The sequence below is a fragment of the Leucoraja erinacea genome, chromosome 3, assembly GCF_028641065.1.
Source record: "Leucoraja erinacea ecotype New England chromosome 3, Leri_hhj_1, whole genome shotgun sequence".
Classification (NCBI taxonomy): Eukaryota; Metazoa; Chordata; class Chondrichthyes; order Rajiformes; family Rajidae; genus Leucoraja; species Leucoraja erinaceus.
Window position 1 is genome coordinate 71,650,285 of NC_073379.1, and position 15,722 is coordinate 71,666,006.

The window sequence follows — 15,722 nt, forward strand, 5'->3', positions numbered from 1 at the left end:
ATTATCGGAAGCAAACCCTGCTCATTGCAATTTTGAAGTGGACAAAATGGACTCGCACATAGAAGTATAAGTGAGCCCTTCGACGCAATTTGTTTCCACTATACCATAAATTCATATGTTTTAATAGCTGTATCTTCTTTAAAGAAATGTTTTTTTTTGATAAAACTCTGATTATTTCACGAGAGTTTTCCACAATAGGTAATTGCTACTTTGTTTTGTGCCCACGGTTGTTTCCTGTTTGGTGACTGCAACATTAATATTCCACAGAACTCTCGTACCTTCCTGTCTCCATGATATTACTCTCAACCCATTATAGTTAACTAGTGATTTTAACTAGTTTTTTTAACTGGTGATTTTGCTGTGGAGAAGGATGGATATCAAACCATCTTTGGATAATTACTCTCATTTTACATAGTATTGGGTTTACAAGAACCCAAGATTAGTTTTGCTGTGTGAAGAATTGAAATTCAGTTACGAATTACAATATCGCCCTATTATAACATTTGGTAATTTTTTTTTGTCTTTGTGCATTAGACCATCAATGACATGATTGCTGTTAATGTGGTATCTGTGGTTAAGGTATGTGGATTGCTACTGACAATTTTATTATTCAACATTTGTGCCAAAGGACGGTTATAGTTGTATCAGAATCACAGCATCATACAGCATGGAAGCAGGTCCTTTGGCTATGCCAGCCCACATGTACCTACCTATCCATTTTCCATTCCCTACTACCTGGCCTGCAGTCTTCTGTGTCCTGGCATTTCATGTACTCATCTAAGAGGAATAAAACTGACTTTGACCAAGTACTTCTTAAACATTGTCAGTCTTAGTTGGTCATCCTTAAATCCCCTCTAAATTTCCTACCTCTTACCTTAAACCTGTGCCAAAGTAAGAAGAGTTGCCTGAAGAACTCTTATCGAGCTTAGTGGGGCCCTTCATTTGGTTGAGATGAAGGTTCTTGACCCAAAAGGTTGACTGTCTATTTCCCATTGAAGATGCTGCCTGATCTGTTGAATTCCTCCATCATCTCTCCTCTTTTAGCTCCAGATTCTGCAATCTCTTGTGCCTCCATTAAACATATGCCCTCTCATGATGGGTAATTCTGCTAAGGGGAAAAGTTTGTATTTATCCTATCTACCTATGCTCCTCACAATTCTGTGTACCTCGATCACAATCCCCCCACTTAGTCTTCTTCCCTACAACAAAAATAAATTCACCCTCTCCAATGGGTCAATGGTTCAGTAGTTCAATGGTACTTTATTGTCTCTCGTCTCTATCCAGTCTCTCTTCATAGTTGCATAGAAACATTCCTTCCCAGGTAACATCATGGTAAATCCATTCTGTAGGCTCTCCAGATGAATTAAATCCTTCCCATATTGAGACTGCCAAACGTACTGCAGTGGTGGTCTAATGAATGATTTCTAGAGTAGAGCCTAACCTCCCTGCTCTATATTTAAAGCCCTGTGCTACAGCCAGCAGCAATTCTTGGCATCTGCTATATTTATTCCATCTGGACATCTGCACAATTGGAATTGCAATGAACCACTGATCCTGGTGCAATCACTGGAGACTATCTCCAGCAACATGCTGGCTCAAGCAAAATATTCTCCTAGTGACTTGTATAGCTGTCCATTGTGGTATAAACAGAGAATCATCACCACTATAAGCCCAATACATCTCCCAACCTCTAAGCTCCAAGCTCCTATGCATAGTCTTGTAATGAGGTACATATTATGTACTTGCTTATGACAAGTCTATGCAGGCTCTTAGAACTGTGCATTCAGCCCTTTTTTCCTACTTATATCATTGCAAACAATTCTTTCGCATGTGTCCATTAACATCCTCCAGATTCACCCACCAGCCAACAACACTGGGACAAATCTATAGCAGGTCTTTGTGATGTACCAGGAAACCTGAGCCCTACTGGGTAAAAGACAGGCAGTCATAAGTGATATTGCCAATTCTACCCGGATGGCATTGGAAATCAGAAATGAACCCAGCTCGTTGGAGCAGCAAGGTAGCAGCACTTCCCGTAGCACGCATGACTCAATATTAATATCCAAATGACATTGTTTACTACCGCCAGGACATGTTTCTGCAGCTTAATTCTGGTGATTCTTTTGTAAAAATAGTGAACAAAATGTTCCATTTAAATTGAAGGCGTGAAATCTAACAACACGATAATATTTCACTGTAATTTGCAGATGACTCAACTTGTTTTGCCGATGATGAAAGATCGGTAAGTCCTCAAATTGAACCATAATCTGAGATCTGTACTTACAGTCTGGCTTTCTTCCCAATCAATTGTTCAAGCGCTTTTGATTGCAACATGCACCTTAATTTAGTTCAACATAGAAACTGACAAGTTACTAAAGAACTCAACAGCAGACGTTCTCTGAATTTGATGAGGCCAAATAAAGTCTTAAGTGATGATCAACAGAAGGGATTTCTAGTCCAAATTTCACGAAATTGATTAGTATGGTTGTCAAAAGTAATGGGGAGAAGGCAGGAGAATGGGGTTAGGAGGAAGAGATAGATCAGCCATGATTGAATGACAGAATAGACTTGATGGGCCGAATGGCCTAATTCTGCTTCTATCACTAATTACCTTATGAACTACCAGGAGAATTCATGGGTCCCGTCAATGCTGAGGACGTCGTGGCATATTTCCTCCTAGCTAAATGTTACAGAGTTATTATTCCATAAACTAGAGGTAATTCAAAATCCTCCCCATTAGCCATATCATTCATTATCCTGTTGCTCTCTAATCAAGATTGGGCCCAGTTAAACAAAGATACATAGAAAATAGGTGCAGGAGTAGGCCATTCGACCCTTCGACCCAACACTAACATTCAATATGATCATGGCTGATCATCCAAAATCAGTACCCCATTCCAGCTTTTTCCCCATATCCTTTGATATCCTTTGACCTAAGAGCTAAATCTAACTCTCTCTTGAAAGCATCCAGTGAATTGGCCTCCACTTCCTTCTGCGGCAGAAATTTCCACAGATTCACAACTCTCTGAGTGAAAAAGTTTTTCCTCATCTCAGTCCAAAATGGCCTACCCCTTATTCTTAAACTGTGACCCCTGGTTCTGGATTTCCCCAACATCGGGAACATTTTCCTGCATCTACCCTGTCCAATTTTATATGTTTCTATAAGATCCCCTCTCATCCTTCTAAATTCCAGCGAATATAAGCTTAGTCGACCCATTCTTTCATCATATGTCAGTCCTGCCATCCCTGGAATTAACCTGGTGAACTTATGCTGCACTCCCTCAATTGCAATAATGTTCTTCCTCAAAGGAGACCAAAATTGCACATAATACTCCAGGTGCAGTCTCATCAGGGCCCTGTACAACTGCAGTAGGACCTCCTTGCTCCTAAACTCAAATCCTCTCGCAATGAAGGCCAAATTGGCTTTCTTCACTGTCTGCTGTACCTGCATGCTTACTTTCAGTGTCTGATGTACAAGCACACCCAGGCCTCATTGCACCCATGTCTGACATCATGTCTTCCTAGTTTGAGGAAGGATATTCTTGCTATTGAGGGAGTGCAGCGTTGATTCACGAGGTTAATTCCCAGGATGGCGGGACTGACATATGATGAAAGAATGGAGCGACTGGGCTTGTATTCCCTGGAATTTAGAAGGAAGAGAGGGTATTTTATAGAAACGTATTTCTCTTCCCCTATTAAAAACCTTCTTGAATCTTCCCTTTGGAAATAAACATAATCATTCCACTGTGTGTCAACATATATTTTATAATTTATATTCAATATCTTCCCAATCTAGCTCTTTGCAAAATTTTTAATTCTACCTATTTGCTTCATGTGTACGCATATAGTTGCAGGTTAGAGAAATTGTAAATGCGTTTTAAATGAGGTGACCACTGCATTTATTCAATGTATTTGGCAACTCTCAGGAGTGAGATATTAGATGAGAACATGGGAGAACAAGAGTGCTAATTAAGCAATCATATACATTTTTTTAGTCAGAGGGTGGTGAATTTGTGGAATTCATTGCCGCAGACGGCTGTGGAGGCTAAATTATTGGGAATATTTAAAGATGAGATTAGCAGCCCCTTGATTAGTGAAGGTGTCAGTTTATGGACAGGAGAATGAGGTTGAGAGGGAAAGATAGATCTGGCATGATGGAATGATTGTGTAGATTCAATGGGCTGAATGGCCTAATTCTGCTCCTATAACTTAAGAACATGGCATGATCTCATCACACACCCAGAAGGTGGCAGCAATACAACACACCAGAACAATCTGTCTTTTTGACGACAGTTTATGAAGTTTATTTATCTTTAACATATAATGTTTCAGTTGAATACAAATAAAGTACAAGACTTTATCAGCTTCTTGCAACAGCAATTTCACTTCACATGGAACATGGGAAATCTAATATTTGGTCCCATCCTTCAATTGCTTATTTCGCTATTTTTAATTATTGACTATTTTATTTTTTCTTTCCTGTAAAGCACCTTGAATTGCTGTTTGCATGAATGGTGCTATAAAAATAAACTTGCCTTGCCTTGCCTTCAAATAATTGCAGCCCCGTCAATATGTATTGGCCAAATGCCAGTCAACTATGTCACAGCAAACCAAAACAAAACAAAAACTGCAAGGAAAACAACTAAAAGTCAGGTGAACAAGGAAAATTGTGAAAAAAATAAGTAACATCCATAGAAATATAGAAAATAGCTGCAGGAGGAGGCCATTCAGCCCTTCAAGCCAGCACCGCCATTCATTGTGATCATGGCTGATCGTCCCGTATCAATAACCCGTGCCTGCCTTCTCCCCATATCCCTTGACTCCACTAGCCCCTAGAGCTCTATCTAACTCTCTCTTAAATCCATCCAGTGATTTGGCCTCCACTGCCCTCTGTGGCAGGGAATTCCACAAATACACAACTCTCTGGGTGAAAACGTTTTTTCTCACCTCAGTCTTAAATGACCTCCCCTTTATTCTAAGACTGTGGCCGGTGGTTCTGGACTCTCCCAACATTGGGAACATTTTTCCTGCATCTAGTTTGTCCAGTCCTTTAATAATTTTATATGTTTCTATAAGAGCCCCCCTAATCCTTCTAAACTCCAGTGAATACAAGCCTAGTCTTTTCAATCTTTCCTCATATGACAGTCCTGCCATTCCAGGGATCAATCTGGTGAACCTATGCTGCACTCCTTCCTCAAATTAGGAGGCCAAAACTGTACACAATACTCCAGATGTGGTCTCACCAGAGCCCTATACAACTGCAGAAGAACCTCTTTGCTCCTATACTGAAATCCTCTTGTTATGAAGGCCAACATTCCATTAGCTTTCTTCACTGCCTGCTGCACCTGCACGCCAACTTTCAGTGACCGGTGTACAAGGACACCCAGGTCTCGCTGTACCTCCCCCTTACCTAACCTAACCCCATTGAGATAATAATCTGTCCCCTTGTTCCAAATCATCCATTTTCTTTGGTGCCTGCCTTCTCCCCATATCCCTTGATTCCACTAGACCCTAGAACTCTATCTAACTCTCTTTCAAATTCATTCAGTGAATTTTCCTCTACTGCCTTCTGTGGCAGAGAATTCCACAAATTCACAACTCTCTGGGTGAAAACGTTTTTACTCATCTAATGGCCTCCCCTTTATTCTTAGACTGTGGCCCGTGGTTGTGCGCATGTGCAGGGGGGAGGACGTGCAGGCTGCAGCAATGCGCATGTGCAAGGCAGCCTGCCATGCCGGCGGATGAGGAGCGAGCGGAGCCAGGCGGCCCGGACACGGATAGCGGGGGGAGACAGAGAGAGAGGGAGATAGAGAGGGGGGCCCGCCCAGAGTTGAACGGTAGGTGTCCTGCCTTGACCGGAGGCCCCCATTAGACCTCGAGGCCCTAAGCTTAAGCTTGTCTAGCTTATAGGTAAATCCGGCCCTGTAAATATCTTGCGGCAGGTAACTAAAAATTCATATCACATCTCTTCTAATCCTTTTTTATCATTGGATATCATGAAAGTTATGTGTTACACATTTAACCATTTTATATTTTGAAATACTATATTTTCAGACAAAAGGGTTTGATCCTGAACATTTCATCTGGAGTGGCAAATATCCCATGCCCCCTTTACAGTTTGTACTCATCTACTAAGGTGAGGTTCTATATTTCTATTCTTTTCAAAATGCGGTGTGTTTTTTGCATTCCTCTACTTCGAACCCGGGGTGACAATTCACTAGGAAAGTATTGGAAGTGTAATTAAGACTGAGCTTTCCACGAACATACTCCTACTCTGGCATTGCAACTTCATCACAGGCCTGGCAGGTAACCAGGTGTTCATTATATTGCACCTTCAGCCAGGTTAAGGCAGCGGAGCAAAAGCAGCTGTGAAGAACAAGGAACAAGGAATTGGCAGATGAGTTGAACAGGTACTTTGGATCTGTCTTCACTAAGGAGGACACAAACAATCTTCCTGATATACTAGTGGCCAGAGGCTCTGGGGTGATGGAAGAACTGAAGAAAATCCACATTAGGCAGGAAATGGTTTTGGGTAGACAGATGGGACTGAAGGCTGATAAATCCCCAGGGCCTGAAGGTCTACACCCCGGGGAACTTAAGGAAGTGGCTCTAGAAATCGTGGATGCATTGGTGATTATTTTCCAATGTTCTATAGATTCAGGATCAGTTCCTGTGGATTGGAGGGTAGTTAATGTTATCCCACTTTTTAAGAAAGGCGGGAGAGAGAAAACAGGGAATTATAGACCAGTTAGCCTGATGTCGGTGGTGGGGAAGATCCAAAACGCTGCCAGCATCATCAAGGACTCACACCATCCTGGCCACACACTCATCTCTCTGCCGCCATCAGGTAGAAGGTACAGGAGCCTGAAATCTGCAACATCCAGGTTCATGAACAGCTTCTTCCTCACAGCCATCAAACTATTGAACACAACTTCAAACAAACTCTGAACTATTACAGCCTATTGCACTTTATCTGTCTATTTATGTGTGTATATACATATTCTATGGTATATGGACACACTGATCTGATCTGTATTTATGCCTACACTATTCTGTTGTGCTGCAGCAAGCAAGAATTTCATTGTCCTATCTGGGACACATGACAATAAACTCTCTTGACTTCTGGAATTTTTTGAGGATGTAACTAGGAAAATGGACAAGGGAGAGCCAGTGGATGTAGTGTACCTGGACTTTCAGAAAGCATTTGATAAGGTCCCACTTAGGAGATTAGTGGGCAAAATTAGGGCACATGGTATTGGGGGTAGAGTGCTGACATGGATAGAAAATTGTTTGGCAGACAGGAAACAAAGAGTAGGGATTAACGGGTCCGTTTCAGAATGGCAGGCAGTGACTAGTGGGGTACTGCAAGGCTCGATGCTGGGACTGCAGCTATTTACAATATACATCCGTGATTTAGATGAAGGGATTCAAAGTAACATTAGCAAATTTGCAGATACACAAAGCTGGGTGGCAGTGTGAACTGTGAGGAGGATGCTATGAGAATGCAGTGTGACTTGGACAGGTTGTGTGAGTGGGCAGATGCATGGCAGATGCAGTTTAATGTGGATAAATGTGAGGTTATCCAATTTGGTAGCAAAAACAGGAAGGCAGATTACTATCTGAATTGTGTCAAGTTGGGAAAAGGGGAATTACAACTGGATCTGGAGGTCCTTGTTCATCAGTCAATGAAAGTAAGCATGCACGTACAGCAGGCAGTGAAGAAAGCGAATGGCATGTTGGCCTTTATAACAAGAGGAGTTTAGTATAGGAGCAAAGAGGTCCTTCTGCAGTTGTGTAGAGCCCTAGTGAGACCACACCTGGAATATTGTGCGCAGTTTTGGTCTCCTAATTTGAGGAAGGACATTCTTGCTATTGAGGGAGTGCAGCGTAGGTTTACAAGGTTAAATCCCGGGATGGCGGGACTGTCATATACTGAGAGAATGGAGCGGCTGTGTTTGTATACTCTGGAGTTTAGAAGGATGAGAGGATATCTTATTGAAACATATAAGATTGTTACGGGTTTGGACACGCTAGAGGTAGGAAACATGTTCCAGATGTTGTGGGAATCCAGAACCAGGGGCCACAGTTGAAGAATAATGGGTAAGCCATTTAGAACGGAGATGAGGAAACACTTTTTCCTCACAGAGAGTTGTGAGTCTGTGGAATTCTCTGCCTCAGAGGGTGGTGGAGGCCGGTTCTCTGGATACTTTCAAGAGAGAGCTAGATAGGGCTCTTAAAAATAGCGGAGTCAGAGGATATGGGGAGAAGGCAGGAACGGGGTATTGATTGGGGATGATCAGCCATGATCACAGTGAATGGCGGAGTTGGCTCAAAGGGCCGAATGGCCTACTCCTGCACCTATTGTCTATTGTCTATTGACCCTAATGAGCTGAAACCGTTATTTGCAATTTTATTGATATAAATTGATATTGATAATCAACTGTCTGTTGAAATAGACAGTAAGTGTAAATGTAAGCGTAATTTTTAGTTCTGGTTTTAAAACAAATTATTTTCCAATTTGCTTTCCATTATTTCAGATGCTTTTAATGAGGAATTAGAATAAATTGAGTGTTAATTCCATTCCCTGCTGCCCCAGCCATGCAGTCTCCTGAAAGAGATGGAAAAAATACCACGGTCAATTGAGTAAAATCAACCTGCATAGGTTCATTCTGAGTGCACAAATGCAGCCCAGAAAATTAAAATAGCTTGGTATTACCTTTTCTGGGCCCCATTTCCATTAAGGAAGTCTTCAACTTTCCCTTATTAAATGATTGTGGATACAATCGACGAGGCTCTTGTGAATGATTTCTCCACACAGCATGTTGGCGGATCAACAGTCAGTAGACAAATTCTACATCTAATTTTCAATGTTATATCTTTGTGAATGTTAAGCCAGACATTCTATAGACGTGTGCATATTGATTATTGTTTGAGATTTATTTTTTAAATATTATAATAAGGGGAGATTTGTTAAATTGATTTCTTTGTTTTAAGTATTCTGGACCATTTAAGAATGTATAACTCTCTAGATTTTTCATTAAATGATTTGCCAGATCTTTATCGAAAGATTTTCCAGAGGCTGTCAAGCAGAATATGGATCAAAGAACATTATTATACAGGTAAGCATAGATTATCCCTTTGCAGAAACTGTTGGCTGGGAGGCTGGAGTTATTGTACACCACGACCAGCTTCTTGAAGTACTTCATCATAATGATGGATGTCAGAGCCATTGAATGGTGTCATTAAGGCACGTTACCTTACTTTTATTTGGTACTAGGATGATAGTGATATTCTTGAAGTAGGAGGTTGGAGTATGGAGAGGTTCAAGATGCCTGTGAATACTCCTCCCAACTGGTCTGTGCAAGTCCTGATGTTGCAGTCAGGGACTCCATCTGGGCCAGTTGCTTTCCATGGGTTCAGTCACAAGAAGGCCAGTCTGACACCTGTGACAATAATTGCGGTTTAGACGCACCCAAGGTTGTTTGAACTCTTGACTTCTTTCCACTGTTCTTCTGTTCAAAGCGAGCGTAGAATGCACTGCTATCTGAATTTATTTTGTAGGCTGTTATAGAATGCAAATAATGCCACAATTGACGGCTGTAGGATAAATGTAAAGTCTGGAGCATATCATCTGCACTTTGGCATGTTACTTTGAAAAAAACCCATTATGAGCCTTGATTGAGAAGCTGAGAAATATATATCATATCATATCATCTTTCTATATACTAGTATACTTTTAAAACGTGTGTGTGTGTCATTTTGCCTTTGAAACATATCTCCTCGATAACCAGACGCCGAAACGGGGGAATTTTTACATATTTCAGTAGAGATTTTCCTTGTAATTTTAGAAATCTACGCCTCTGTACATTTGTGAAATGATTTACCTTAAACCCCTTTTTCACGGGGCGACTTGACGCAAGAGTTAACCATAGTTGAACATCGTGGGAACCTCTTGCGATAACCGTACGGCATTCGTGGACCACCGTGGACCACCGTGGCTAACGGCAGGTACTCGTGTAACTTGGTGACTCGGGAGAAAATTCAAACAAGCTTGAATTTCTCCAAGAGTGACTTATACACTTGTGGTTGAATATTGCAACATTATATGCACGCAGTGGCCAGTGTGATATCCGTACTGACTCTTGCGTGTATCGTGGGAACTCCTGCGAACGGTGAACCCGGAAGCTGGACAGAGGGGACAGAAGGTGAGTAAAAATTGTCTTCTGTGGGATTGAATTTAAAAAATAAAGATTTGCATCCGCATATGGACATCAACTTATTCATGAGAAAATAACTATAATCTTTAAAAGGGACTTTACTGAAAGGTCCCGCATTTTTATGGTCCGTGAGAAATTTTTCACATATACTTCTTTGAGAGATACAACTCGGAGTCCTCGCCGACCAGCGATCGATGCCTTTCCGAAGCAGGGTCCGGAACGCTACCAATCAATGTTCTCCAGAGACCCATGTAAAGGAGTGAACTGCACATGCTGGTTTAAAACGAAGACAGACACAAAAGGCTGGTGTAACTCAGTGAGTCAAGCAGCATCTCTGGAGAAAAATAGGTGGTGTTTCGGGACGAGACACATCTTCAGACTCAATTCTGATTAGGATGTCTGAAGAAGGGTTCCGATTCGAATCGCCACCTATACTTTTTCTCCAGAGAAGCTGCCTGACCCGCTGACTTACTCCAGCTTTTTATGTTTTTCTTCCCAGATCTGACTTACCTGCTGAGTTACACCAACATTTTGTGTCCTTTTGTGCGTATTAACCAGCATCCCCAGTTCCTTTAGACATTACCTAACTTCAGATTTTAGAGATATAGAGCGGAAACAGGCCCTTCGGCCCACCGAGTCCGCGCCGACCACCTGTTCTTATACACTCCAGGGACAATTTTACAATGTTACCGAAGCCGATTAACTTACAAACCTGTAATCTCTGGAGTGTGAGAGGAAACCAGTGCACCCATGGTCAGGATCGAACCCCGGTCTCTGGGGCTGTGAGGCAGCAACTCTACCACTGTGCCGCATGTAGTCAGATTTAATAAATTGCTAATAATAGTCAATTATTAGTCAATTAATAACATAATCAATTATTGTTGGTGACATTTCACCTACGAATATCAGACTATTTTCGCAGAGGTAAGGGCCAATTAGGCATAGCAAAAGGTATGAACACTTTTAAACATTTTTTTCTGACTATTTTGTCAAATGCAAATACAGGGAGAATGATCAAAGTGCTCACATGGCTCACTCTGTTAGAAGCGTTCTGAGTTTAAATGTTCCGTGTATTCCTTCTTAAAGTATACATTTTTGTGTGGCCAGGGGTGCGATTGAGAACAGCTGGGAAAGGGCGGAGGGGGAGTCACGAATAACAGCGTTTCCCTGGCCATATTATGGCCCATTCCCCAACCGTAACATTAATCAAGCTCTGTCTAACTCCGTCTTCACACCATCCCCCTGTGACATGGGTTAGTCATCGCTGGGCGGGCTGTGGGCCGAATGGCCTGCCAACGGGGGTCAGAGACTTGACACTGAGATCCATTGTGCAGGAAGGAACTGCGGATGCTGGTTTTTACTGAAGATAGACACAAACGCCACCTGTTCATTTTCTCCAGAGATGTTGCCTGACCCATTGAGTTACTCCAACATTTTGTGTCTGTGTTCACTATGAACATTGAATTATTTAATTTTAGGTAACTTACACTCTCTCTCTCTCCCCCCCCTCCCCCTCCCCCCCCCCCCCCCCCCTCCCCCATGCAGTAAATGTCGGTTAACCAGTCCAAGGTTTGCAACGCTGGTTCCCTCTTGGGATCACACTATCCCTAGCCAACAATTGGCCTATCAGGGAACCAAATATAGACATAAAGTGCTGGAGTGATTCAGTGGGTCAGGCAGCATCTCTGGAGGAAAGGGTTAGGCGACATTTCGGGTCGGGACCCTTCTTCAAAATACCCTGCTGAGGTCATCTGTTGTTGGCCCTGATTTGTCCCGGTCTTTTCTTACTTCCAGTTCCCCCCTACAATCATCCCGAAGAAGGGTCCCGACCAAAAATGGAATATATTCCTTTTCTCCAGAGATGCTGCTTGGCCCGCTGAGTTACTCCAGCATTTTGTGTCTAACTTGCTGGTTCAGACAGTTTTTGATTTACTCTGAAACACACGTTGGAAATTTAAACTTGGGCGCAACTAACATCGTCTTACTACCGTGGGAACTCTTTAACTCAGCGGGCAGGCAGCAGTTAATTGTTGCTCCCTTCAGTTTCCCAGGGGGTCGGGACGGGACTGGAGTTGGGAGGGAAAGGTGGGGGAATCGAGGGAGAGGAGTGGGAGACAGATGGGGGTGTCTTCATTTACTGGCGGCGGGTGTCTGTCACTGAAACAGGCAGGTGAGATTTATTTTTTTAAAGTTTTTTTTATTTTATTTTTATTAGCGGTACAGTAAATCACATTAATACATTGCATATATCTTATTACATTATATTGTACCACTTCATTTTTTGAGCTTTATAAAAGATAGAAATAAAAGAAGTAAGGAAAGTAAGCAAGAATCGTGAAGGTGCAGGAAAGTGTTGGGAGAAGAGAACCCCTTAGGGAAGGAATTAGAGAAGGAAGTAAAGAAAAGAAATAAGACCCTAGAAAGAAAAGAAAAAAAAAAGAAGAAAGGAAAATCAATCGCTCTATTGTAACACAAAACTCCGCAAAAAAGGATATACCAACCGTGTTTTTATTAAAAAATTATTTTATACCCCCCATTACCAGGTCCTGGTAGCCTTTATGTTTTAACTTATTATTGCACCTTATGCTTGTGATAGTTCCATAAATGCAGACCACGTCTTTTGGAAGTGATCTGCTTTGCCTGCTAGGAGGAGTCTGATCTCTTCCAAGTGTAGTGTTTCGAACATGTTTGAAATCCACATTTTTGTTGTTGGTATTGGAGCATTTTTCCAAAATTTAAGTATGAGCTTTTTTCCCATTATTAGCCCATAATTAAGTAAGTTCCTTTGAAACATATTTAATTCTGGGTTACCTTCCGATATTCCAAAAATGATCCATTCTACTTTGGGTAGTAGTTTTGTTTTAAATAATTTTGTAAAGATTTCAAATATTTAGTTCCAGAATTTTTGAATTTTTATACAGAAAACAAAAGTGCACTATGTTAGCTTCTTGTAACTGACATTTATCACAAATGGGTGAGACATTGGGGAAAAGTTTATTTATTTTAGTTTTTGAATAATATAGTCTATGTAATGTTTTATATTGGATTAGAGTATGTCGTACGTTGATCGAGCATTTATGCACATATAATAAGTGTTTATCCCAGTTCTCTTTTGAAATTTTTATAGCTAGTTCTTGTTCCCAGTCTCTTCTAATATTATCTGTTGTAGGTATTTCTATATTCAATATAATATTATATGTATGATATTAGATTTGTTGATTCAGCCTTTATCTTCATGGCTTCATCTAATAAGTCTGGGGGGCATATTATAATAGTCTTTTGTATATTTTTTCAGATAGTCACGGATTTGAAGATATTTAAAATATTGATTATTTTTCAAGTTATATTTCTGTTGTAATTGTTGAAATGGTAATAATTTCCCTAATTCATACAGGTCTCCGAGCGTTTTGATTCCCGTTCTTTCCCATTGTGTAAATGATTTATCCATAATTGAGGGTTTAAACGAAGGATTATTGGCTGCAGGTGAGATTTCACATCCACCTTGTGTGTGCCTCTCTCTCTCTCTCTCTCTCCCTCCCTCCCTCTCACACAGGCTGAGAGACTCTGCCTCTGTGAGTGTACGTCTCTTTCTACCCCTCTCCCACATACACAGTAAAACTCTGCTTTGTGTGTGTATATACCAATTCAACCAAGGGAGGATATTTATAGTGTATGAAAAAAAAAATTTGTGCCACGTGATGATTTAATTACACTTGACAGTCTACAATGTCATTCAAGATTTAACGGGAAAGCTCAGGAGACGGACAAGTCACTCGCACAAATAACAGAAATGCCGAGTACCGTGGGAACTCTTTGTCTACCCCCCCGTTATATCGTGTGATATTGTATTGTATTGTATTGTGTATTGTATATCTTTATTGTCATTTCCTGAGTATTCACATACCCAGAGGAAACAAAAAAACGTTGCTCAACCAGTGTCCATTCAGTGTGCATGAAAAATAAATAGAAATAAAAAAAATACATGTATCATGAACAAATTTAACTCTCTACTAAACATTCAACAGGCGTTCCGACCGGCAGCGGCACAACAGTGGCTCTGCTGCAGTGTGGGGGTTTGTGCGCGATACTTGGCAGGGGGCAAAGTCCATTTAGCAGTCTTATAGCCTGTGGGAAGAAGCTGAGGAGCATCCTGCTGGTTTTGCAGCTAATGCTCCTGTACCTCTTCCCAGATGGCAGGATGGAGAAAATGTCATGCGATGGGTGGTAAGGGTCTTTGATGATGGAGATGGCTCTGCTGATACATCTCTTCCTGTATATGTCCAGCAGGAAGGGGAGTGGAGCACCAATAATCCTGCTGGCGGTCTTCACTATCCTGTCTAGTTGGTGCCGTTCGTACGCCTTGCAGCTCCCGAACCAGGAAGTGATGCCGTAGGTCAATGTGCTCTCGACAGTCCCCCTATAAAAAGTCCGTAGGTGTGTAGTGGGGAGGCCTGCTTTACGTAGTCTTCGGAGAGGGTGAAGTCGCTGCTGGGCTCTCTTGACCAGAGCTGTGGTGTTGGCCGTGGACGTCAGGTCATCAGACAGATGTAGTCCTAGGAACTTCATGCTGCTGACCCTTTCCACATCAGCTCCGTCGATGTGCAGAGGTGTATGGTGTTGTTTCCCCGCCCTCCTGAAGTCAACCACCATCTCCTTAGTTTTTCCCACGTTAAGAATGAGGTTGTGGGATTTGCACCAACCTGTGAGCAGCTCCACCTCCATCCTGTACGCCGATTCATCATTGTCACTGATGAGACCCACCACTGTTGTGTCATCAGCGAACTTGTTGATGAAGTTGTGATTGAGTCTGGCAGTACAGTCGTGTGTCAGCAGTCGTGTGTCAGCAGGGGGCTTAGGACACAGCCTTGGGGTGAGCCAGTGCTCACGGCTATGGTTTTTGATGTCCTACTGCCCACCCTGACTGTCTGCTGCCGTTGCGACAGAAAGTTCAGGACCCAGTTGCATGTGCCAGCATCAACCCCCAATAGCTCCAACTTCTCCACCAGCTGCTGCGGAATGATTGTATTGAAAGCAGAACTGAAGTCTATGAAGAGGATCCTGGCATAGGTATTTTTCCGATCGAGATGTGACAATATGAGGTTCAGTGTTGTTGAGACTGCGTCCTCTGTGGATTGGTTGGCTCTGTAGGCGAACTGCAGTGGGTCTAGGTCGGCAGGTAGACTATTTTTGATGTGCTAGACCACGACCACTTCACTCTGGCTACATCTTGCATCAAGTCGCCCCGTGAAAAAGGCCTATTATCATTTCACAAATCCACTCCTTTGTAAATTTGGTTAATTATTTCCCAAGTTTTTTTACTAAGATTGTTCACCAATCTGACTTTTTTTTAAATATAACCGCTGGCCAGCTGCTGACATCACAATGCCTTTGCTCCTGGCCCACCTGACTCGTGCATGTGGGAGTGGATAGTGTGTGTGTGACACTGCAGGCTCCCCTGCCGGTTCCCCTTCGTCTAGTAATATATAAATATATATGTGTATATAT

General features: G+C 42.0%; 1 protein-coding gene across 4 annotated transcripts in view; it reads left to right on the forward strand.

Annotated features, from left to right (window-relative positions):
* Nucleotides 1-15,722, forward strand: part of hsd17b3 (hydroxysteroid (17-beta) dehydrogenase 3) — a 65,535-nt gene that overhangs the window by 30,877 nt on the left and 18,936 nt on the right. For all 4 annotated transcript variants that reach the window (XM_055632908.1, XM_055632909.1, XM_055632906.1 and 1 more), the window contains 4 exons: nucleotides 535-579; nucleotides 2,208-2,242; nucleotides 6,055-6,136; nucleotides 9,054-9,119. In XM_055632908.1, the coding sequence (XP_055488883.1) occupies nucleotides 535-579; nucleotides 2,208-2,242; nucleotides 6,055-6,136; nucleotides 9,054-9,119 (228 nt within the window). The remainder of the gene's footprint in view (nucleotides 1-534; nucleotides 580-2,207; nucleotides 2,243-6,054; nucleotides 6,137-9,053; nucleotides 9,120-15,722) is intronic.